The sequence below is a fragment of the Haliotis asinina genome, chromosome 6 (assembly GCF_037392515.1).
Source record: "Haliotis asinina isolate JCU_RB_2024 chromosome 6, JCU_Hal_asi_v2, whole genome shotgun sequence".
Lineage (NCBI taxonomy): Eukaryota > Metazoa > Mollusca > Gastropoda > Lepetellida > Haliotidae > Haliotis > Haliotis asinina.
In genome coordinates this window covers 2,381,149-2,406,814 of record NC_090285.1, presented here as the reverse complement: position 1 = coordinate 2,406,814, position 25,666 = coordinate 2,381,149, and the positions used below count along the sequence as shown (strand labels likewise).

At 42.9% G+C, this 25,666-nt stretch overlaps 1 protein-coding gene across 4 annotated transcripts in view; it reads right to left on the bottom strand.

Moving 5' to 3' along the window:
• Nucleotides 1-20,936, bottom strand: part of LOC137286700 (hormonally up-regulated neu tumor-associated kinase homolog A-like) — a 36,119-nt gene extending 15,183 nt beyond the window's left edge. Inside the window, exons 1-2 of one of the 4 annotated variants that reach the window (XM_067818682.1) lie at nucleotides 20,821-20,936; nucleotides 4,497-4,747 (exon numbers count right to left, since the gene is read on the bottom strand). In XM_067818682.1, the coding sequence (XP_067674783.1) occupies nucleotides 4,497-4,709 (213 nt within the window). In that variant the 5' untranslated portion in view covers nucleotides 4,710-4,747; nucleotides 20,821-20,936. Of the gene's footprint in view, nucleotides 1-4,496; nucleotides 4,748-6,121; nucleotides 6,380-10,101; nucleotides 10,493-15,947; nucleotides 16,617-20,820 lie in introns of those variants that run through there. The other 3 variants (XM_067818680.1, XM_067818679.1, XM_067818681.1) reach the window with 3 other exon arrangements.
• Between the last annotated feature and the right edge of the window lie 4,730 nt (nucleotides 20,937-25,666).

Sequence of the window (25,666 nt, the reverse complement as noted above, 5' to 3'; positions counted from 1 at the left end):
CCCGGGCTTTCGGCGTGACGAGCGAACGCTTTAATCACTATGCTACCCTACTGCCCCGACACCTTGGAAGTGAAACACGAACAAGACGACAAGTATATAGAAGGGCATCGTGCTAGCATTCACAAAAACTTCTACAGGATTGAACCAGCAAAAGGTGATCGGATCCTGACACGACAAAGGGGAGCCACCTTACCTTGTGAAGCGTTGTGTAGAAGCTTCACGCAACCTGTGTAGACAACGAAACATGTCAATCACACGCCCCTGTGCACTGTTTTAAATTACATTGTTATATTACACGATGGTCGTCTAATACTGCTTAATTTCCGGTGATATTGATGGGATATTGCTAAAGCGGCGTAACACCATACTCACTCACTCACTCAATTTATGGTGAAATTAAAACACTGTGTACTTGGTGACTCTTCCTCCACTATATCATGCTGGTCGTCTACTGACACTGACGTCGTCCATGCGACGTCCGACAACACTACCTAGCGACGTTGTGTGCACGACTTCGATAGCATGGATAATGCAAACATCGCTGCGCCCAAATAAACACAACAGAGAGATAGTGGTTTCTTCACACAGTCCGCCGGAACACGTGACCTCAGACAGACAGCATTGTTCACAGACATATTGACGTCAATGATATCAGCTTGTCCTTCTGCTATCGCATCGTATTTTGATGTTCTCCCCCAGATCCAGACCACTTCCAGTTAGACTCGGGTTGTTCCCAAGTAAACCACCACTGTCCAAAAACACGCGAATAGTTTCCTAACAGAACATCATCACACACGAGCTGTTCCCGAACAACAGAACCTCGCTATAAGCACAATACACTAGTGCTGTACTATAACAGAACCTAACCACACACAATGCACACTTGCGTTTTTCCCTAACAAAACCTCACTACACTCAAAACTCACGTGCTCTTCCATAACAGAGCCCCCCCCCCCCCCCTCCCTACCCTACTCAATACACACGTGCCATTTCCTAGCAGAACCCCACTACACACAATCACTGTTGTTCCCTAACAGAATACACATTATACCAGATGTTCCCCACTTCATCCACACACACATTGCACGCGCTATTTACCGCCACATCCACACACATTTTACACTTGCTACGGCCCGACACACACACACGCACACGCACACGCACACGCACACACACACACACACACACACACACACACACACACACAGCCCTGGTTGGATTTATATCAGTTCGGGGTTTAACAATAGTTTGGATGAAGTGAGACTTCATATATATATATATACATTATAAGGTCTATTTCCCGCTACATATACACACATATTACACGTGTCATTCCCAGCTACATCCACACACATATTACATGTGCTATTCTTCGCTACATCCACACACGTATTACACGTGTCATTCCCAGCTACATCCACACATACATATTACATGTGCTATTCCCCGCTACACCCACACACATATTACACGAGCCATTCCTCGCTACATCCACACACACATATTACATGTGCTATTCCTCGCTACATTCACACACACACACATATATTACACGTGCTATTCCCCGCTACATCCACACAGATATAACACGTGCTATTGCTCGCCACATCCACACACATATTATACGTGTCATTCCCAGCTACATCCACACACATCTCACACGTGCTATTCCCAGCTACATCCACACACACACATATCACACGTGCTATTTCCAGCTACATACACACATACACACATATTACACGTGTCATTCCCAGCTACATCCACACACACACATATTACACGTGTCATTCCCAGCTACATCCACACACAGACATCACAAGTGCTATTCTCAGCTACATCCACACACACATATTACACGTGCTATTCCCCGCTACATCCACACACATTTTACAAGTGCAATTCCCCGCTACATCCACACACATATCACACGTGCTATTCCCAGCTACATCCACACAGATATTACACGTGTCATTCCCCGCTGCATCCACACACACACATCACACGTGCTATTCCACACTACATCCACACACACACATATTACACGTGCCATTCCCCGCTACATCCACACACACATATTACACGTGTCATTCCCCGCTACATCAACACACACACATATTGCACGTGCTATTCTCCGCTACATCCACACACATATACACGAGGTATTTGCTCTAAACTTGTCTCTCTAATTGGAGTTTCAGTTTCGATTTCTGACCTTCTACCATGACATTTAGCAACATGTCACCCACCGTGGGCGCCAGCACGTGAACAGACCACTCTGCTATAGCATCCGGGCCTCGTGTTATGGAACGTGATGGATGCAGTTGGTGTTACTGGTGGCACTGTCGCGTCAGCTTCAACACTTAATGATTCCAGATTCAACATACAGAGAAGACAAACAGAATCAATAGTATTAGAATACAGAGTCTGGCAGTCGTGCATTGTGTAAGCGGGAACAGTGTTACACTGGTCGCTAAGCAATGGGCACTCCCATTGCAACCCGGTACAGAGTGAGAGAGTATAGGTTTTCACCGCTTTTAGCTTTATTCCAGGGGCGGAGGACACAATAAATGGGTCTCACATATTGTGCCTATGTGGGGAATAGAACCAGGGCCTTCGGAATGACTGCCGAACACTTCAACCACTAGGCTACCTCCATCGCACCTCTACGGAGAGAGAGAATGCTTGATTATACTTGTGCACTCACCTCAATATAAAAGAGTTTGGAATCTTGAACAATATTCGATAAAAAATGGAGGGACTCCAAGGACGGGCTTAACAGAATGATCCAGCTAGGAAAAACACCGTTACGGAAGGAAACTTTTACCACCAGATCACCATACGAGCTCTGAGGAGAGCAAGTGACTGAGATCGGTTTAGATCCAGGACTATGCATTCCTCGATCGTTATAGGGAGGTGAAAGTGACGTTTGTCATAATGACACACACTGACCACATGCACGCATCTTGGAGAGGATACATCACGGCTAAACCTAGTAACCAGTAGTCCTGCCAAGCGTGGAACTGTCGGACAAAGTGACACTAATGATGAGGTGGACTCAAGCTGTGATCCTGACGGGTAACTCTACACATCCACGGCACATTGTCAGGGCACATTTTCAGGGAACGCTTTAACTGAACACATTCCGAGCCAGGTGATTTCTACGTCACAAGACAACAAGTTTAATGCTGACATTTTCATCACACAATTGGAGACAAGATTATTCACTAAGTAGCCAATAGTCTGCAGATATTGATCTTGGAAACAGGTCAATTGACTTAGGATATGCTGAATTTACGGTGTATTGCCATAAGGCCAACTAGGAAGTGACAGTTGCCAACGTGTCCGCCCCGCCTCCGTGGGCGTCACAGAGGCTGTTCCACTTCTCACTGTTATTATGGGAGACAGAACACCTGGTTTTGATCGACCCGTTTCTCACTATTCAGGGGTTCAGAAATCCCATCGCCCGACGCCCGCGACAAGTCAGTTTTCATTTCGGGCAATCAAATAATGGTATCTTACTTGTCTGTTGGCTTATACATAATTTCTGCCTACGGTTTCAAACTGCAAATACACTTGGATTTCATTGCATATCTGCTCAAATTTACCTATCAAATTTCACAATGATAATAAAGTAGAATTATCTTTCTTTGCTATATATCACTTCTCAATAAACAGTCCACTAAACATTAACATGAAGTACCATGCTAATTTATTCTTTCATAATTCTAACATCATAACTATGTCATGAACAACAGGGCAAGTGTAAAATTGGGACCAGTTACTTTTCTTAATTTCACTTTCCCTGTGGAAAAAGTTTTAACCAAACACATGAACCCCTGCTGTTGTAAGGGTGATGGCTGTAAACTGGCCCTCATGGCGACAGGTGAACGAGAGATGTAATCTGAACCTAATCACCTCATCCGGCCGATGGACACGTTCCCCAAGGGAACGCGTTTCACAGCAAAGTCTTCAGTGGGATCATTAACACTTGATTGCCTTCTCAAGAGCATTAAGGTTAGTCGAAACATCAAGTGCAAAACGTGCGGAAATTCTGCAGCTACCAAACAAATCACAAGGCATGAACGAAGGCAACAAACTCAAGGTGTCTATACCTGATACATCGTCGAGTCCAGTGTAACGATGCAGGAAGTGTCCGTCTCGAACGACGGTTTAACACCGACCTGGTTGTCTAGAACTATAGTATGTCATCGGACACGCTCGTCTGTAAATATCTACCCCCCTGTTGTCTCGAACTACAGTTTTCTACCTTCGTCTTCGACGCCAGCGTAGACAGGCTTTCCAAACTTGGCACATCAGAATACTAGTACCACACATTTAGAGAACACAGGCACCGGACAAGTACAGCCACTTCTCGATGATACTGCTATGTCTTGTTTCAAGCTCACACACCCTGATATTACGGAAATATCGTTCAAAACCTGAACAGTGTGCTTTAGGATACATACAGACTTTACCTTCTCTAGCGTTTTTACCTTCTCTCCCGTGGGAATGTGTAGCGCCTCCTTGACCTTGGCGAACGATCCCTCCCCTAATGTCTTGCCCAGCAGGTAGTTCCCGACCTTCTTTGTGTGAGCGAAGTTCTTGATCGTATCCTTGGGGACATCCACGACCTTGTCGGGGAGGTGTTGGGCAGAGGTCAGCGATGACGTTACTGTCATCTCAGATAATCGACCCGGCTCGCGCATCACAACATTCAGGGGGTCAGTGTGACGCTCTACCACCCCTGGAAATTACAGACATTGAGAATGTATGATTTGGTAACACCAATATTTTCATATTGTAGGAATTAGAAACGAGTAGTAACTGAAAGACAAATACAGCCAACACAACCATTCGTTCGAAATGTGTGTGAGTGAGTGAGTGCGCAAATGAGATTTAACGCTGTTCGACATATGAAGGTGTGCCAGCATGTCGGCGCCAACCCCAAAGTGATCTATTTCTTAGACGGTTAACATTGTACAGAAATCCCAAACATGACCTGATCGCACCTGGATTCGATCCGATAACAATGGGTTGCTGTCACTCTCAAGGGACGCAACTCTAAACGCAAATTGCAGCCCCGTAGTCAACATGGCCGCAAAGCCACCTCGCTGTGCTGAAACTTGTGACAGAGGGACGGAAGGGGATCCAGGGCTCCGTTTCACAAAGCTCTCGTAAGCATAAAATCTGGTAACTTTTCTCGTAGCATTAATACCTCTTATGTTACAGTATAGGGTGTAACATTTTAGGCTTGTCAAGGGTTCTATTCCCCACATGGCTGCACAGACCAAAGCCCATTTCTGGTGTCCCCCGCTGTGTTATTCCAGGAATATGGTTAAAATCGGCTTACAACCAGTCCCACTCACTCTCCCACGACAAACATGGCTTCAGAACTACAATAATGAGCAGGTAACTATACGAGGACACATAGTCCAAATGTTGCTATCTCAGAGGCATGAACACGTTCGTCATGAGGAGGCAACATTCATCAATTGAAGTCTTTTAGGAATATGAGTGAAGGTTTCACTCGGATTGATGTTGTCGGTAAGAACAAACGAAAGTGATATTGGCCGCTTTAATAGTCTAAAGAGGACATCAGGCGGCCCATTCCATGAGACGATAGCGACATTACACAGCCTATTGTGTTACACGATGAGCAGGCTGTGCCCTGTATATGTCTCAGAGGAATGACACCAACACCAACGACGGTTTCTCCAGTGAGTAATAACAACGATAACAACAGACACCAATAACAATAGCACTACTACTGATAACAGGAAATCATAATAAAAATATTCGTATAGGTACGGGAGTACTGTGATAGGTGAGCGGGTGAGTAACGTTTTACGCCGCTTTTAGCTTAGTCTACATTCCAGCAATATCACAACGGGGAGCAGTATAGGGATAGGGATTTATCCAAAAGCATTGTGGTAGATTATGCAACAAACCTGAAGCAATGGGTACACTTTAGATCAACTAATAAAGGCTACTAGTTTTGATGTAGTAATAATGCTATACTACATGACGATTTACGGCGTATATTGATTGTACAGCCATAGTCACCTACACCCTGGTCACCTGAAACACGTGTAGTTTTGTACATTGAGGCTGAACCTACCTGGGTGACGCTATCCGTGGTGGTACAACCTCTCTACCTGTGCCCATCCAAAACACTGAATCATATTACTCGCTTCAAAAATGAACCTCTTAGCGACACCTGAAGTTGCAAATCCGTGTAATCCGTGAAAACTGGGGTAATATTTATAAACGCGTTGCCGTGAGTCGGTGGAGGTGTGTTAAGCCCGTGTCTGGCGTTCCCGGGGTAAACACTGAATGTACCCCGGCCCCATTCACTATCTCAAGAGGAAACGGTCTTATCTCGATCTACAGCGCCCTTCGCTGAGATGTAGCGGGTCAATAATCTTGTCACAACTACACCCCGACCACAGCATCACGGACTGTGTCGAGCTTCAGCTTTCTCTCTGGGTAAGTCAATGAAAGGCAGCTATTACACTGTCAATATGTGCTGTAATATAACACATAGTAGTTCGTGTCTTGTCTTTTACTGGAATAGAAGGGGCTTTAGCATTATTGATAAAGTGTCACTAGAATAACATTCTGGTCGACACACATCGATGCGACTAGTGACAGAATACAAGCCCTATTTAAGTGTTTAATGATGAAGCCCACACGACCTGCTTTACAGCTGCCACAATTTAAATCTCGTGTTTAACCCCAGAATTTAAACACTGTCTTTTTGTCACAACGTCTCTATGGGCGTAATATCAACAAAGTATTTGGAAACTTGAAGTTACCGTTTCAGCAACCCTAACGGCTGTCAATAAACATATATAATTCGAACTCATTTCCCTGAACTCAATGGAATGGCATTTTTTTTACTCATCAAACCGAAAAGCGTAAACATTCATTCCGCGGACTCGGATATATGGTGGAAACTGATGCATACAAAATAGGTCGTATACAAAGCGCCTGTGTTCACAGTGCGGGACGCCAGTATTAGATATAATTGACAGTATGTAGTTATGTACCACTATCCTGATCACATAAAGCACCATTTACGGACAAATGACATTCTATTTGCGTTGCGTCGTAATGGAATTTCATTTACTCAATCGACAGCATGCATTCGATGCGTTATGTCCGACTGTCTCGGTGTCCCAGTGTTGTCAACGACGACGTACGCAACCACCAGTCTCACGAGACATCGCACACAACGGTAACTCTCACATGTTTCATATCTATTGTGGGTCTTTCTATTGTTACCGACATTGTCTATATGCGTATGACAATGTCAACACTGCAGCGGTTCGACCAGTATACCAACAACTGGCAATGACTTTCTACAACGCTTCATTGAACATTTATCTCTAGCTGAGCCTGGGAAATATTCCTGGCAAAGTGGCATAGAAAACGATCAAAAGGAACGAACTGTGTAAGCAATTAGACAATGATATCCAAACCATCAGTATATTTGTTATATAAAATATTCACTCTCGTTCCTCTCTGATCCCCTCTGATTGTGGGTGGCGTACCTCCGTGATTGTCCCAGAAAGCCCGCCGTGCAATATTATGGACACTCACGTCTTCAGGCAAGGCGTGAACCGATATACGAGTGTACACACCGACATACGATTATACACACCGATATACAAGTGTACACACCGACATACGAGTGTACGCATCGACATACGATTATACACACCGATATACAAGTGTACACACGGACATACGATCATACACAACGATATACAAGTATACACACGGACATACGAATATACACACCGATATACAAGTGTACACACTGACATACGAGTGTACGCATCGACATACGATTATACACACCGATATACAAGTATACACACGGACATACAAGTATACACACCGATATACGAGTGTACACACCGACGTACGATTATACACAACGATATACAAGTATACACACGGACATACGATTATACACACCGATACACAAGTGTACACACCGACATACGATTATACACACCGATATACAAGTATACACACTGACATACGAGTATACACACCGATATACGAGTGTACACACCGACATACGATTATGCAAACCGATATACAAGTATACTCACTAACATACAAAAGAAAACACACCGATATACTTGTGTACACACCAATATAAAGGTATACACACCGACATGCGAGTGTACAGACCGATATACGAGTATACACACCGATTTGCAAATATCCATACCGATATAGGAATATACATGTACACACCGATATATGATAATACACACCATATATGAGCATACACACGGATATACGATTATACACACAGATATGCGAGCATACACATCGGTATACGATTATACTCATCGATATACATGTATACACACCGATGTACGAATTTACACATCGATGTACACACGTGCGCATGAATTTATACACTGATCTCAGGTGTAATGCAGTTATATACCACGTGGAACACTGATATCCGATCTGATACGCGATACCATGATATGCGATACAATACAAGGTGTACAATGTGATACACAGATATATCATCTGAAACGCCTGTTTCATTTGTACCATTTAGTTACATAAAATGTGATAAACCGATATAGGATCTACATGTAATATGAAACCATGATATACAGTGTCAGTACAGTGACACCAATGTGAAAAAGTGATATACGATGCCATAATACATTGACGGCAATGTGAAACCATGATATTCGATGTCAGTATAGTGTTACCAATGTGAAACCACGATATGCGGTGTCAGTATAGTGACGCCAATGCGAAACCTCGCGGTGTCAGTTCAGTGACAGCAATGTGAAACCATGATATACGATGTCAGTCAGTATAGTAACAGTAATGTGAAACCATGATATGCGATGTCAGTATAGTAACAGTAATGTGAAACCATGATATGCGATGTCAGTATAGTAACAGTAATGTGAAACCATGATATACGATGTCAGTATAGTAACAGTAATGTGAAACCATGATATACGATGTCAGTATAGTAACAGTAATGTGAAACCATGATATACGATGTCAGTATAGTAACAGTAGTGTGAAACCATGATATGCGATGTCAGTATAGTAACAGTAATGTGAAACCATGATATGCGATGTCAGTCAGTATAGTAACAGTAATGTGAAACCATGATATGCGATGTCAGTATAGTAACAGTAATGTGAAACCATGATATGCGATGTCAGTATAGTAACAGTAATGTGAAACCATGATATGCGATGTCAGTATAGTAACAGTAATGTGAAACCATGATATACGATGTCAGTATAGTAACAGTAATGTGAAACCATGATATACGATGTCAGTATAGTAACAGTAATGTGAAACCATGATATGCGATGTCAGTATAGTAACAGTAATGTGAAACCATGATATACGATGTCAGTATAGTAACAGTAATGTGAAACCATGATATACGATGTCAGTATAGTAACAGTAATGTGAAACCATGATATACGATGTCAGTATAGTAACAGTAATGTGAAACCATGATATGCGATGTCAGTATAGTAACAGTAATGTAAAACCATGATATACGATTTACCGATCTAAGAGGGAACACAGTGCATTGATGCTACATCACGTTATATGATGACATAGAGTGCAATGGAATATACGACCTTGGACAGGAGATTTGACCATGTGTACACAAAGAGTATTGACACGTCACCGAAACACTGCAGACGTTAAGTCCAGACAAACTACAATATCAGCACCAAATACGGCACGTGGATTAACCATTTTTGTTGTAACATTTCAGCACCAAGGTCGCATACCTGTGCAGACATCCATTAGCTCGACAGTTTACAGTCGGAATGAAGTAACCGTCCAAACATCTGCAATCTTACTTTTATGATATCATCATTTCAGAACCACCTAGATCCAGGAGTATCACGGAATGTCAAAGACAAACAACAATCTCTCCTGAAGTTAATTCAAAGACAACTAGTTGTTAAACAGTATACGTAATTACCATAGAAAAAAATGATTGGCAGTCATATTGTTCCTTAGAAGGCAAACTGATATTATTTCGATCTTGTCCAATGAAAACTTGGTCTTACCCATGCCAGTCATGTATAAATGAGTCCTCAGCTCGATGACCCTCTGTGTCCCGTGGTCACTTGTATAGGTATATCTACCTTAGGGCTGCTTCAAGCCGTTCCACGAGGGTCCCTACCGGGGGAGTGCCCTTGCTACGTACTGATTTGTAAACACACACCGAGAAACTGAACAAGAACTAAGGAGTAGATCTGTCTTGTTAACGTATCTCAACTGTCCCAGCAAAGAGAGGGTTTTATATGTCCAGAGTTGAATGCATTGTACTCAACAGATGCATGTAAATATAGCTAAGCATATCCCAGGGGCAGCGTCAGTGACGGCACGGTGCACACCTCGTCCTATGTTAGTGGTGTCTAGTGGTGTGTTGACACAGCACACATATATCCGCACAGTGTGTATGTTTTGTTTCAGCTGATTTCTATATGACTTGCATTATTACTACTGGTGACAGCTAGTGTCACTGATAACAGTGATAACACTGATAACACTGATAACAGGCAGCTGATAGATGAGTAGACACTTTCACTTTGTAACGGTTCCCGAAGTTATCAACGAAAACAATCAGCATGAACACTTCAATACTGTCACCATCTGTTACGTTAATGCGAGGGCGGTGATGCAGTCTTGTGGTTGAAGCGTTCGCTCGTCATGCCGCAAACCCGGGGTCGATTCCCATCATCGGTACAATGTAGATTATGTTTCACGCATTGTCTGCCGTGATACTGCTTAAATATGGATACACGCGGAGTCAAACCTGTTGTCGCCGTAGAGATACGTATCCTCCAAGTTGTAGTGACAGGAAACTGAAGGATTAATCTCACTGCTGTGATGCATGTGTTATCCACAACCCAGGCAAACACATCACGATCAATTCACCATTTCGTATTTGTTTGATTTAGGCTCCCATCACACACACTGCAAGCATGGATTAATATATCCCAATCAGTTTATGCAAGCAGGAACCTTTACAGTTGAACTTGGTGAAACGGTTCCAGCGAAATACCGCCAGTGTAAAAACCTGTTTGCGAAGAAACCCCCTCGTCGGCCTCCTCCTGTAATTGAATCCAGCATGGCGCGTCGCTATCATCGGTTTAATTAAGAAAGGGGAGGCTATTAATATTGGATTGTTTCGGAAATCGCTAGGGAAAGGAGAAGCATTGTTTATTCGTAACCAGGCATTGTTTATACCACGCTTGGTGTCACGGCCTGGGAGCCACACACAGATAAATACGGACAAACACCCGGATCAACGTTTGAACAAATCCCGGTTATAGACCTTCGATCGCCGCCAGTGCCTTGCTGATGTGTGGAAGATGATCGTCCAGATTTGCGTTAATTCAGCAGAATAAGCATATATTTCCCCGCACTATGTGGGCGGGCGAGTATCGAGAAGTCAACGCCACTATGGTGAGCGTTACCTGCTTGAAGGAGGTCACATTACGTGTTTATTTGCACCAAAAATTCTAAGATACACGACATCACCCTACCTCACTCTCGCGACAATACTGGGCGTCAGTATTGTCACGCCACATACCTCATACTTGTTACAATATTGAGCGTTAATACTGTTATATCACATCACCGTACCCCGCTCTCGGGTCAATACTGTTCCACCATCACAGTGCCTCACTCTCGGGACAATACTGGGTGGCAATACTGTCACACCACATCACCGTACCCTATACTCGGGACAATACTGGGCGTCAGTACTGTCACGCCACATCACCATACCCCAACCACGGGACAATACTGGGTGTCAATACTGCCACGCCAACACCGTATCTCACACTCAGGGCAATACTGGGTATCAATACTGTGACGACACATCACCGTTCCCTCACAAAAGGGACAATACTGGGTGTCAATACCGTCACGCCACAACAACGCACCCCACACTCGCGACAATACTGGGAGTCACTACGGTCACGCCACATCAACGTACTCCAAAGTGGTGATAATACCGGGTGTCAATGCTGTCACGCCAACACCGTATCTCACACTCGTGATAATACTGAGCGTCAATACTGTGACGCCACATCACCATGCCCCACAATCGAGACAATACTGGGTGTCAATACTGTCACTCCACATCAACGAACCCAACACTTATCTCAACACTGGGCGTCAATACTGTCACACGACATCGCCGTACCCCACACTCGGGACAATACTGGGCGTCAATACTGTCAAACGACATCGTCGTACCCCACACTCGGGACAATACTGTCGCGTCAATACTGCCACGCCACACGCTGTTCAACTTGATGCTGTGAATCTGCTGTCTGTCAGTGAGTGAGGGTGGTTTTCCGCCACTTTTAGTAATGTTCCAGCAATACCACGGAGCTACACACCAGAAATGGGCTTAACACATTGCACCCATGAGGGGACTCGAGGCCGGGTCTTCTGCGTGCTTTAACCATCAGGCTACCCCACTACCATACTGCAGTCTGTAATCAGTAGTTGAGCCCACCCTGTTTGACACACCTCAGTTAGCATGGTGTTGTACGTTTAGACAGATAAAGAGACGCGACAAGATAAGGTAAACTAAGTATTGCAGTGAGCGATCTGTAATTGGTCAGGGAGAGATCCAGCGTTACGAGTGAATGTTTACACACATACATAATGGATACGGCAAGTTATTACAGGATGACATCTATAAACAATATTATCATGAATTATTCCTATTCATTCACGTTCCAGTTGCAGAGTCCCATGATGACATACGTCACTGTGTTCGAACAGCACTAATGGGTTAGCAAATGACCACGTGACTTCCGGACCATCATGTCACCAAGTACGAGGTTGTCTACATTCAGTTGACCGTCAATCAATTAAAAATCGATTACTGCCATCGCCTGAGATGTATCTGGGACAAAACGTTTCATCTAGCCGAATGTGTTCACGCGAATGGCAGCTGTTGATAAGCGTGATAGTAACATTATAGTGTTACATGTTAACGACTGATCTCTCCCAAACCGGTGACAGGTAATCACACGTGGTTGTAGATTTTCGATAAAATATTCCTCCGAAAACTGTTTTTCGAGGCGTGTCAGCTGGTGTCCAAGGAATGAAGCTGAGATACATGTGTACTTGCTTGCAGAGGTCAATAAACTAATTGTGTCAAGGAGGTGGGTGAGATGTTGAGGGATTAAATGAGTGAGTGAGTGAGTGAGTTAGGTTTAGCGCCGCGTTTAAGGTGTATATAGACCGAGAACTATAGTCAGGACTAGTCTGTGATATGAAGCCACGAAAATAAATTAATTGCTGCATGCTGTTTGTACTCTCCTCGACACAGGGAATTCAGCACCATTGAAAATCCGACCACACAAGTCTAAAAGCTACCCAGACCGATAATTAGGACGAACACAGAATTCGACGCCATGATAGACGGATCCTGATACAACTAAGGGTCGCAACCATTGTTCCCTATTGTGATATCGATCCACAATTGTCATAACTGACCTGTGAGATGACGTCAGTCAAGATGTCTTCTGCTGATAGAGGCTGCAGTAGCCTAGTCATCAAATTCACCATGATGATATCAAATATCCTATCACATTATTTTGTGTAGAAAGGAGTTTGTTGCCTAACGCCAGAAATGTGCTTGACGCTATGTACAAAGATGGGGAATCGAAGTCCTTGGCGTAACGAGCTAACGCTTTAACCACTCGGCTACCCCGTCGCCCACACACACACTGCGAGCATGAGAAACAACAATATCAACTTATGGAAAATATAATCCATAATTAATGCAAGGATCGCCACTTCATCTGTTTCTAAGCCGTGTTTGGTGCTGAGAACGCCGAGACATTTCTCAAGATACTGCTGAGTGCGGCGTAACTCACTCACCCTTTTATCAAATCATCTGAACATTTTCACAACATTATAACTCTTTTGTATCTGTTCCTGTGTAAAACACACCACCGTAAATAAACATGTTTGCTTTTAGAAACACAAGCATTCATAACAGCTAGTATCCTATACGGAGATGTTAGTTAGTGGCTAATGGCGACTTCCTCTGTTTGCGTGCCAAGGGTCTATCTTCCTGCTTAATACAAGGTGTCCATGCACGAATTTGCCATTCCCGAACTTGTTGATGACGTATGCAACACTGTAGTGGACGGGTACCTCAGCCCCTGATGTGGAACATTGTGCTATCTACCATAGCCCGGTGCTTCCCAAGAGAGACACATGATAGAGTATAGTATACCTAAAGAAGAACCGCTTATGAAATATACAGAGTTCCCCTTCATAACGTCTAAAGTTATAATCGATCCAACAGGGATATTTCCGCTATTAGACATATATTGGAGTCAGGCAATCAGTATCGATCTCTCAGTTTAGTAAAAATGTATATTTACACCAGATCGAAATCGGTAATGTCAATGTTGTCATTCGGGGGCAGGTCACATGGTGGTGTGTGGGGTCAACGTAAGAGCTACACATGAACCTCGGCAAACTAAACAAAGCACTTTATCCTATACAGTACATGCTACACGGATATTCACACAAAACACACTTTGTCCGACAAACAGTGCGCCAGAACAACAATTTGGCAACAGCTAGCAGAGTCACGAGACCACATGACTAACCGCGTATGTGTTGACAGATAAGCCTAATGGAATACACCACGGTTGACAGTAAGGTTTAAATCTGCATCGTTAAAATATAATCAGTTATTTTATTTTGATGTACTAAAGTTAAGTATGTTACACAACCCTTAAACCTCAAACCTACCAAAACGTGCTTTCAGTGCTTATTTAGATCCGTGAAGATCCGGGTTAGAATATTGATCTGCAAGAAACCTATGCTCGTCTTGAGAGGCGACTAACGGGATCGGGTGGTCAAACTCGCTGGCTTAGTTGACGCATGCCATCGGTTCAAAATTGCGCTGATTATTGGTCCAGACTCGATTATTTACATACCTTCGACATATCTGTGGAATATTGCTGAGTGCGGCGTAAAACTAAACTCACTCACAGAGAGCTCACTTATTATAAGTATCCATATAGGTATTTGGTCCAAACGCTAATCCTTTCAGTAAATGATTTCAGGTTGTGACGTTATTGGTATTTTAACATGGTTCAACAATGTTGCCTGGCGGGTGACCTTGTTTAATACAGAATATCTTTTTCTAGAAATATTTGACAATAACATATTTTACACTTTAGAACAACCGGCATATCTGGCGAATAGCTGTAAAATGTTTGAGAAACCCGGTAGACTATAACATGCATCATCTATGTACGCCGCTTCCCGGTGACAGCATTGTTGCCTGCACACTACAAGCTGTCGTGCAGGTGTGACGGTATATTACATAAACCACCAATAAGGTCTGCGTCTAGTCTGTCGTACATACCCTTAACAAGTATCCAGAAAAAAAACACACATGCAAGTCTAGAATATGTGACTGTCTAGAATATGTGGCACGTTTAGATTTCCACAGTTTCTGAAAATGAACAGCATAGTTTGTAAATTATATTCTTTTCAGCGACTAGATGTTGGTCAAATCTGTGTCCAGAACTACTGTATCTTGACTCAGCTCTGAATGTGAACAGGTACAACGTGTGAAGCCCAGTTCTGGTGTTCCCCGCAGTGATATTGTTGGAATAGTGCTAAAAGCGGCATGAAAATAAACTCACTCACTGAATGTGAAAGTTTCCTTTTAAATAGATTTCAGGTCGGTGGCTATCAAGACAGTGGTAATTAGGCGTGACACATTACACTAAAGCGAGGATTTCGTCGTGAAGGGCAAACATTTCATCTATACAACCACCAAGTACATCAATGAAGTAACAGTATAAGCCAACAGTGACATTATTGAATAAGTTTATGTAGAAGTTCTTACCTGTTGACGGGATACAGTGTGGCTACTTGAGGTCCAGGAGGTCAACCAGAGACAGTCTCCACGTGTGTCTTGACCCCTAATACCTGTGCCGTGTTCCCAATCTGACCCCGTGCACCCCAAGCATGCACACGTCCCAGGCGAGTTACCAAATTTCAGACAAACGTGCTGAAATACCACTGGTGGAAATCCCGAGATTGAGCCCCCGAATTACTCAACTCGTGTCACTTGACAACATCATGTTGACTTGTCCAACATAAGCATTGATTGTTCTCTGTGAGGTGGAAGCAAACACAAGTCACCCATACGTTGGTAGAACAGTTCTCCTTAGGGCCCTCGCAGCTGGAGCAGTGCGGCCAACGTGCTTCTATTCCTAGGATGGAGGGAGCCCAGCATCAAGGACGTACTAGCACAATGCGAATCCTTACCATGCTCTCGAGTGAATCCCCGACATTCCCCGGGGCACTCCAATGACTCCCAAACACGCGATAGGCTTCGCTATGAACATTCAACTGTAGTGTATTTTATCTCTTCCCGTATATGAGCCCGTTATATCTTTAAAATATTGAATATTTTATCATGTTACATATAATATCTAGACGCTGCCAGCAGTTGTTATGTACCACGACCATGGTCTACTTGTTAGCTGTCGACCACGTGGAGACCAGAATCGCCCACGACATGTGTCAGCTTAACACGTGTTGAGCTTGTACGGACGGCAGCTGTGTCCCTGACAAGCTATGGACAGCAGACACACGTGTATGGACCGGTTCGGGAAACATCAAACACACAGTGGGTACTGTAGACAGGTGCGAGTTAGTGAATGAATGAGATGGGTTCAACGCCGCTTTTTACAGTGCACGGTCTGGGCAGCTGGAGACACGCGTGTACTTGCGGGGATAACAACATACAGGGAGGTTGGGGGCAGGCACACTTATACCTGGGGAACAGATGACACACCTGGGGAACAGTACACAGGTATGCATATCTGGAAGAACAGTTGACACACAAATTCATCTAGGGGTAAAGTACACATACTCGTATGGGGGAACAGTTGACACACAATTAGCTTGACAAAGTGGCAAAGTACCAATTCCTGCAGTTTGACATATACATATACATATGCATTTTTAAGAAAGATTATGAGACAAACAGCGATATGGATTGGAGAGTGAGTCCCGAGGCTTGACACATATAACCAGTTAAGGTCATGGTGTACAACAACCTGTCTGTTGTAGTAGGTTGGATGTGAAAGTGATGGGGCACTGCAAGAGGTTGTCATATAATGCACCCCCATATGAGACAAAGTGACAATGTCAGGTGGTCGCCCACTGTCCTGAAGGGAATCTTTGTAAGTCACTGATACGTACACTTACAACAGTGAACTAGTTTAAGAGAACGAGAGGCAATGGAACACAGTTCAGAACACGGCGTTTATGGGGACTCCACTGCAGGGTGGACATCCTATACAGATTATTGGTGCAACACGTGGTTGGCGCCACAATCGAGCACAACCGTATGACAACCGTTAAACAGGCGACGTTTACTTTGGGGCTGAAACTGTGGACCAGATGTCACTGCATACATCACAGGGATGTATACCTACTTTAATCTATACCCACTTTGATAGATACCTACTTTAATGTATACCCACTTTGATAGATACCTACTTTAATGTATAACTACTTTGATATGTACCTACTTTAATGTATAACTGCTTTGATATGTACCTACTTTAATGTATAACTGCTTTGATATGTACCTACTTTAATGTATAACTACTTTGATATGTACCTACTTTAATCTATACCCACTTTGATAGATACCTACTTTAATGTATAACTACTTTGATATGTACCTACTTTAATGTATAACTACTTTGATATGTACCTACTTTAATGTATAACTGCTTTGATATGTACCAACTTTAATGTATAACTGCTTTGATATGTACCTACTTTAATGTATACCCACTTTGATAGATACCTACTTTAATGTATAACTACTTTGATAGATACCTACTTTAATGTATAACTGCTTTGATATGTACCTACTTTAATGTACAACTACTTTGATATGTACCTACTTTAATCTATACCCACTTTGATAGATACCTACTTTTATGTATAACTACTTTGATATGTACCTACTTTAATGTATAACTACTTTGATATGTACCTACTTTAATGTATAACTGCTTTGATATGTACCAACTTTAATGTATAACTGCTTTGATATGTACCTACTTTAATGTATACCCACTTTGATAGATACCTACTTTAATGTATAACTACTTTGATAGATACCTACTTTAATGTATAACTACTTTGATATGTACCTACTTTAATGTATAACTGCTTTGATATGTACCTACTTTAATGTATAACTGCTTTGATATGTACCTACTTTAATGTATACCCACTTTGATAGATACCTACTTTAATGTATACCCACTTTGATAGATACCTACTTTAATGTATAACTACTTTGATATGTACCAACTTTAATGTATAACTACTTTGATATGTACCAACTGTAATGTATAACTGCTTTGATATGTACCTACTTTAATATATACCGAATTACAATATACCTCTGCTTTAATATATATATTTAACTATTGTGATATATGCCTACTTTAATACATAACTACTGTGATATATAGCAACTTTATAGGATCCTTACTTTCATGCACACCTACTTTAATATAAACCTTCTTTAATGCATACATACTTTAATAATTTTTACTTTGATGCATATCTACTTTAATATGTGCTTAATTTGATATATACCTACTTACAATATACACTTACTTTAATGCAGATCTACTTTGAGATATACCTCCTTTAAAATACACATACTTCCATGTATGCCTACTATAATATGTATCTAATTTGATAGATATCTACTTTAATATGTACCTACTTTGATATTTATCTACTCACAATATATACTTACTTTACTACCGACCTACCTTAATCTACACTTACTTTAAATTATATATACTTTAGTGTATACCTATTTTAATATACCTTCTTTAATGTATATCTACTTTCAATATATACCGCTCAATATACACCTACTTTCACAATATACTTATTTTCAATGTGCACTAACTTTTAAGATATACCTATTTCACATACCAGGCTTGTAATGGAGGCGACTCTTACAGTCAGGGCTTTTTAAACCTTTAACCTAACTGGTCTTAAAACGCTTCTTTAACGGCAATGACTTATAATTTATGGGCCTGTAGCTGTACTTTAGATGCCTTCATTTGAGGGATCTTCATTGGCCAAACAAAGGAAACACTGCAGGGCGAAATCAAGGTACGTTGATGCCTAATTCAAAATCGATTTACTAAATATGTGATTTAACATGAATATAACAAAGTGTGTCCTGATCCATCCAGTGTAATTACAAGCTTACTGAATATTGGCGTTCGCTTGCGTAACTGTTGAAGTGTCTGGAGTTGATGTCGTCGCAGTCGTACACGTCTGTCGAGGTGGTCCCACGAATGCTCGATGGGGCTGCGTTGAGGTGATTTTGAGGGCCATGGGAGCACGTTTACGTTATTGTTAGCAATAATTCACAATTCACTGTAGCACGTGCCACATGTGGTCGTGCATTGTAATATCTCACATCGGACTTTGATTGAAGGAAGAAAACAGCGCTGAAGAATTTCGTCACGATAACAAACTGCAGTTGAATTTCCTTTGTCTGTTCACGAGATTTGTCCTCCCATTAGCAGATATAGTTCACCACATCACGACACTTCCTCCCCAGAGTCTTACTTCACCACGTCACGACACTTCCTCCCCAGAACCTTACTTCACCACGTCACGACACTTCCTCCCCAGAACCTTACTTCACCACGTCACGACACTTCCTCCCCAGAACCTTACTTCACCACGTCACGACACTTCCTCCCCAGAGTCTTACTTCAACACGCCACGACACTTCCTCCCCAGAACCTTACTTCACCACGTCACGACACTTCCTCCCCAGAACCTTACTTCACCACGTCACGACACTTCCTCCCCAGAGTCTTACTTCAACACGCCACGACACTTCCTCCCCAGAACCTTACTTCAACACGTCATGACACTTCCTCCCCAGAACCTTACTTCACCACACCACGACACTTCCTCCCCAGAGTCTTACTTCAACACGCCACGACACTTCCTCCCCAGAACCTTACTTCACCACGTCACGACACTTCCTCCCCAGAACCTTACTTCACCACGTCACGACACTTCCTCCCCAGAGTCTTACTTCAACACGCCACGACACTTCCTCCCCAGAACCTTACTTCAACACGTCATGACACTTCCTCCCCAGAACCTTACTTCACCACACCACGACACTTCCTCCCCAGAGTCTTACTTCAACACGCCACGACACTTCCTCCCCAGAACCTTACTTCACCACGCCACGACACTTCCTCCCCAAAACCTTACTTCACCACGTCACGACACTTCCTCCCCAGAATCTTACTCTCAAGAACGCAGGGACGACTGTACATAACGTTCATCCCGCCTCCGGTAAACAAGTATCCTTTCATCATGATGAAACAGCTTAAAACACGCCTCGTCATTGAACCAAATCCTCCTCCAGTTTACGAAGGTCCATGCTCGAACAGCTCGACTCAATCACAGTTGTGTGCGACAACGGAGTCTTAGACGATTCCTGACGGTCTGTGCCGACACTCTACGGAGTGCAGGAATGTTGTGAGCGGTGTACGCTAAGTGACAGTTCGATTCCGCATATGGGATATCCTGAGGAGGCGCTCCAGAGCATGAGTTGTCGCCCTTGATCTGCCACTTCTCGGTCGGTCTCTTGTGGTGTTAAAGCGTCTGTAATGCTAGAAAAGTCTTACCTTTATACACATTTAGAAGTCGGGCTACTGGTGAGTGGCTATCTCCGGCCACTAAACGTCCAATGGCTCAGTCCCCACCTGTTCCCTCAATCTTGGCATCTTGGCGCATTCCGAATAAATGTGTATTTCAGCACGGTACTGCCACGTTTTTAGCCACACATATCAGCCACAGGTAGCCACACTTTCACGTGCACCATGCTTTCAGATTTTTCTCCATACATGTTGTGACCTTATTGTTTCCACTTGTATTTGGCCGACAAATACGCAACTGTTGCCCTTTAGTGTTGGAAATCATTGTAAAGACAATAGGTAAACGTATCCATAACACTAAATTCGATCTCATAAAAGCGTTGTAGAAATATTTTTGTAAATATCACACTTGGGCGTTGCGTTTCCTTTTCCTTTTTCTTTGTCCAGTGTAGCTTTATTTCATGTAACACGAAAGTACATAGCTGTAGGGGATAACTGGTCTTAAGAAAGCTAAATCTGTTCTCAAAGGAGTGTAGCTGTACGTAAATATGACTGTGACCCTACCTTAAGATATACATAACGGGACTATGGACGTACTGGGGGACATATAGCTGCAGTAACAGGGCCAGTGGCTGTACCATAGGAACCCATAGTAGTAGGGCAATATATCATTAAAACGTCAAGGCCATACAGAACTTGGCTTTGTAACTTTAAGATACAATGGAACTGAAGTATCGGATTAGACTAGGCTGCAGAATCGGTCCTCATCGCCATGGTGACGGAGACAAGCGGAGAAGGTCACGCTCAGAATGTTGATTGAATTGTAACTGGCAAGGTCGCTCTTCTAAAGTTATCTATGCAACTGGACCATCAGGGCAGACTGGGCAGACTGGGCGCTGGTTTTGCAGCGCTTGTTCTTTCTCACGTGTGGCTGACTAAACGGAACCGGCTGCCAGTATAGTGAAGTGTCACGTTGGTCCGGCCTTGTCTGGGTGTTGGTGAACTCTCCCCTTGCGTCGAACCTCATTACTGTAGCTCCAGCTTCCTACTTCTACATTTCATACTTTTGAGTTATAATAGAACAATTTCTTTCTTCGCGGATCAGAGATCACACTGAACTTCACTCGCCGGTTTTTCATCAGGTTATTATTCCAGGTCTCAGTGCGCATGTCAAAGGTTTGAAGGTAGACGTGTAGGACATGACACAATTTGATGTGACAAAAAAGATGTCTAACACAATTTCCTTTGCTGACTTACATTACCCGTGTATTTTGTTTCAAGCAACAGATATTGTTATGTGATGGCTTGACTTGACTTTGTAAGTGTTGCTTAGCGGGACCCCATGTCTCGATCACCTGCTATCAATATCATTCAACAGTATTTCGTAAACATATGATTATGATACACTGGGAACTGTATAATCGACTCTACATTTTGTAGAGATTTTTTATGAATATGGAAATGTGAGTATCATGTATTTACATAATGTATCTGCGAGACGACTCCCCACTTGGCAAGTGTATCATTCTGGAGTGTGTGGATAAAATTTAGAGCACAGAGGGTTGCAGAGCTTTACACATTGACTGGAGAATGTTAATAAACTTGGTGTAAACTGACAAAAGGGTCAGGTTCTTTAAACATCGTCTTTCCAGCTTTTAAACTTTATAAACCGTAATAAGTAAAATATGTTGAGCGTAAATTTAAAGGTTCTTGAGATTCTAAATTTAAAGTACACATACCTAGCTTCAGTGAAAGCGTGGTTATGGATGCAACTCAACTGTTCACAGTGACTACACAATAACTTGAAAAATATTTTGGTTTTACTTCATTGAAGCTTAGTCTGCTTAAGGCCATTGTTTGATGTCACGGAGTGGGTAACTCCTGGTTTTAGTGGTGATCATGAAACTACCAGGAGTCACCTAGAACTACACGACACTGCTTTATAACAGTTGTTCCAGACACTGGGATAGTAGCCATTGTGTATTTCATCAAATACGCTAATTTATTAATGTATCAGTAAATATGTTGTTTTAATAATTAAGATTTTGATGTACTAGACAAATTCAAAACAACAACATATATTGTGATACAAACTTACAAAAATCATGTGTCCAGATACAATCGAATATTGAAAGTAACCAACTAACTTAGCATGTAGAAATGATGGTATCTTGCACCATAAATTAGTAGTATGTGCATCCTAATTATATTTTCTGATATCTATCAGTTAATCTAATGATCTACCTGCAAACCTATGTATTGATGTTATATAGACCACCATCGGATCCTTTGTGCAACAGTCTGTCTCCCCATTGTCACACGGCCTTTATGTTTATCTGAATATATGGAGACAGTTGTCTCCCGGGGTAATCAGTCTGTCTCCTCATTGTCACACGGCCTTTATGTTTATCTGAATATATGGAGACAGTTGTCTCCCGGTGTAATCAGTCTGTCGGGAGACAATGAACACTTAACCTTCTAAAAATATAAGCTTGTTCTATTTCCAGGTTTTAAATGACCATTGTTTGTAGTTGGCCGTAATCCTGGCCGGGGTTATTTCTGAGTGCTGGGTCCACGCCGAGTTGACATTGGCGAGCTGTGTATCCTGAACCAACTCAACTGTTGACTGCCAGGGACAGCTAGCTTATACTGGACACACACAGCAGGTAGCGTGGGAGGACGTGACAGGAAGGGGGCAAGTGTTGGGGTCAATAGCGGGGGCTGCCTCGAACTCTACAGTCATAACCGGTTCACAGGTAACAAGAATACTCCGTCATGGGGACATGTACCTCTCTTTTTCTTCAAAAGACGACTACAAAAATAGAATTTGTTTCAGATTACTGAAATCAGGAATATACAGTTAGTGACTATTGGTTGGTAGCTGTTTAACGCCGCAATATTCCAGCTATATGGCCGTGGTCTGAAAATAATCGAGTCTGGACCACACAATCCAGTGATCAACAACATCACCATAGATCTACAAAACTGGGATTCGATGACATGTGTCAGCCGATCCCTTTAGTCGTCTCTTGCGACAAGCACAGGTTGCTCAAGACCAATTCCAACATACTGAACGATCGTAGATAGTACATTATAGAAAGCGATATGGAAGAAATGGTGTACGCCATGGAATGACTATTCCAGTTACATCACGATGGTCCGTTCAACACTAGGGCAAAGCCTGACAATCCTGGAACCAGCGGCGCGATCAAGATTTGGACACGGAGTCACTGCTTTCTCCCAAAGAGACTAAACTGATCACAACGGGTGACAGTATAATGCGTCCGAGCTTCCTCCCGCTAAAGCTGTAAGGCGGCAGTGACCGAGAAACCAGTCAGTGATACCCTTGCTGATAATAATGTTTTGGACACTCTTCCCACAAGCCAAGTCGTCGAAGAACTAATGCATTTCTTATGGTTCATAATGGATATAACTGTGCCAAAATATTCATCGTTTGGAGAAGTAATGTTTCCATTTCCCCCCACAGTTCCTGTTACAGATATTACACTAAAGAACATGGAACGTCAATGTCTGTTCATCTTAGATCAGTTTCCTCATAGATCCATGAAAAAAAGAGTCGATCAAACAACACATACGGTAAATGCGCAACAAGCTGTCAACTGTTGTCTTGTAAAGTCTTCTTTGAAAGATCTGCCGAACACCACTCTGTACATAGATCTATGGAGCACTGGTCTGTACGTAGATCTACGGAGCATCGCGCTGTACTTAGATCTACTGAATAGCCTTCTGCACATACATCTAAGGAGCAACACTCTCTCCAGACTACTGATCTGCGCTAAGATCTACGGAAACCTTGAAGCGTCATCTTGATGTACCTGACTTGACCCCACGACTGGCCGGTACATGGCCCCTGAGGCAAGGACGAGAGAAGGGGAAACAAAGTGACAGTCTGGTTTTCAGTGTTTCACAAACATAATATAGCGAAGTTTTACTTATCCCCGTGACCACTTTTACAGACAACCCCGATTTAAACACACAGTCTAAACCATCAGCCCTCACTTACCCGGGTGACCGCCGCTTCGTCCAGTCATTTCACAGTTGTCCAGATCGGTATTCTATCCCATAGCGGTAGTGACGACGGCTGGTATTCTGCGCAACACCAGGGGGGATGACGGCTGTCGAATTTGTCGACGGCGGTATTCTGTCCCACTCTAGGGGTGACGACGGTTGACTGCTGAAGCTAGCATATAAAACACAGCATCACGTCTCCTCAACACCTGCCATCACCTAGAAACATAACATTGTAGCAATGTAAACACTTTCAACGCTCGGGGCGATACAATATTAACGATCTTGTTAGAAGACATGCAAGAAAGACACAACGTTTGCATTATGACTGTTGTTCTGTAGATCTGAGTAAAATATATCTGACGAGGCGGCGCTGCTTGGACAGAATGGTGTACTTTGTACCTTCGTACATTCTCATCTCACCGACTTGCACAGGCAAAGGAATAGTAAATGGGCTACCTGGCAGACACAGGTACAAATAGTAAATGGGCTACCTGGCAGACACAGGTACAAATGGTAAATGGGCCACCTGGAAGACACAGCTACAAATGGTAAATGGGCTACCTGGCAGACACAGGTACAAATGGTAAATGGGCTAGCTGGCAGACACAGGTACAAATGGTAAATGGGCTAGCTGGCAGACACAGGTGCAAATGGTAAATGGGCTACCTGGCAGACACAGGTACAAATGGTAAATGGTCTACCTGGCAGACACAGGTACAAATGGTAAATGGTCTACCTGGCAGACACAGGTACAAATGGTAAATGGTCTACCTGGCAGACACAGGTACAAATGGTAAATGGCCAACCTGGCAGACACAGGTACAAATGGTAAATGGGCTACCTG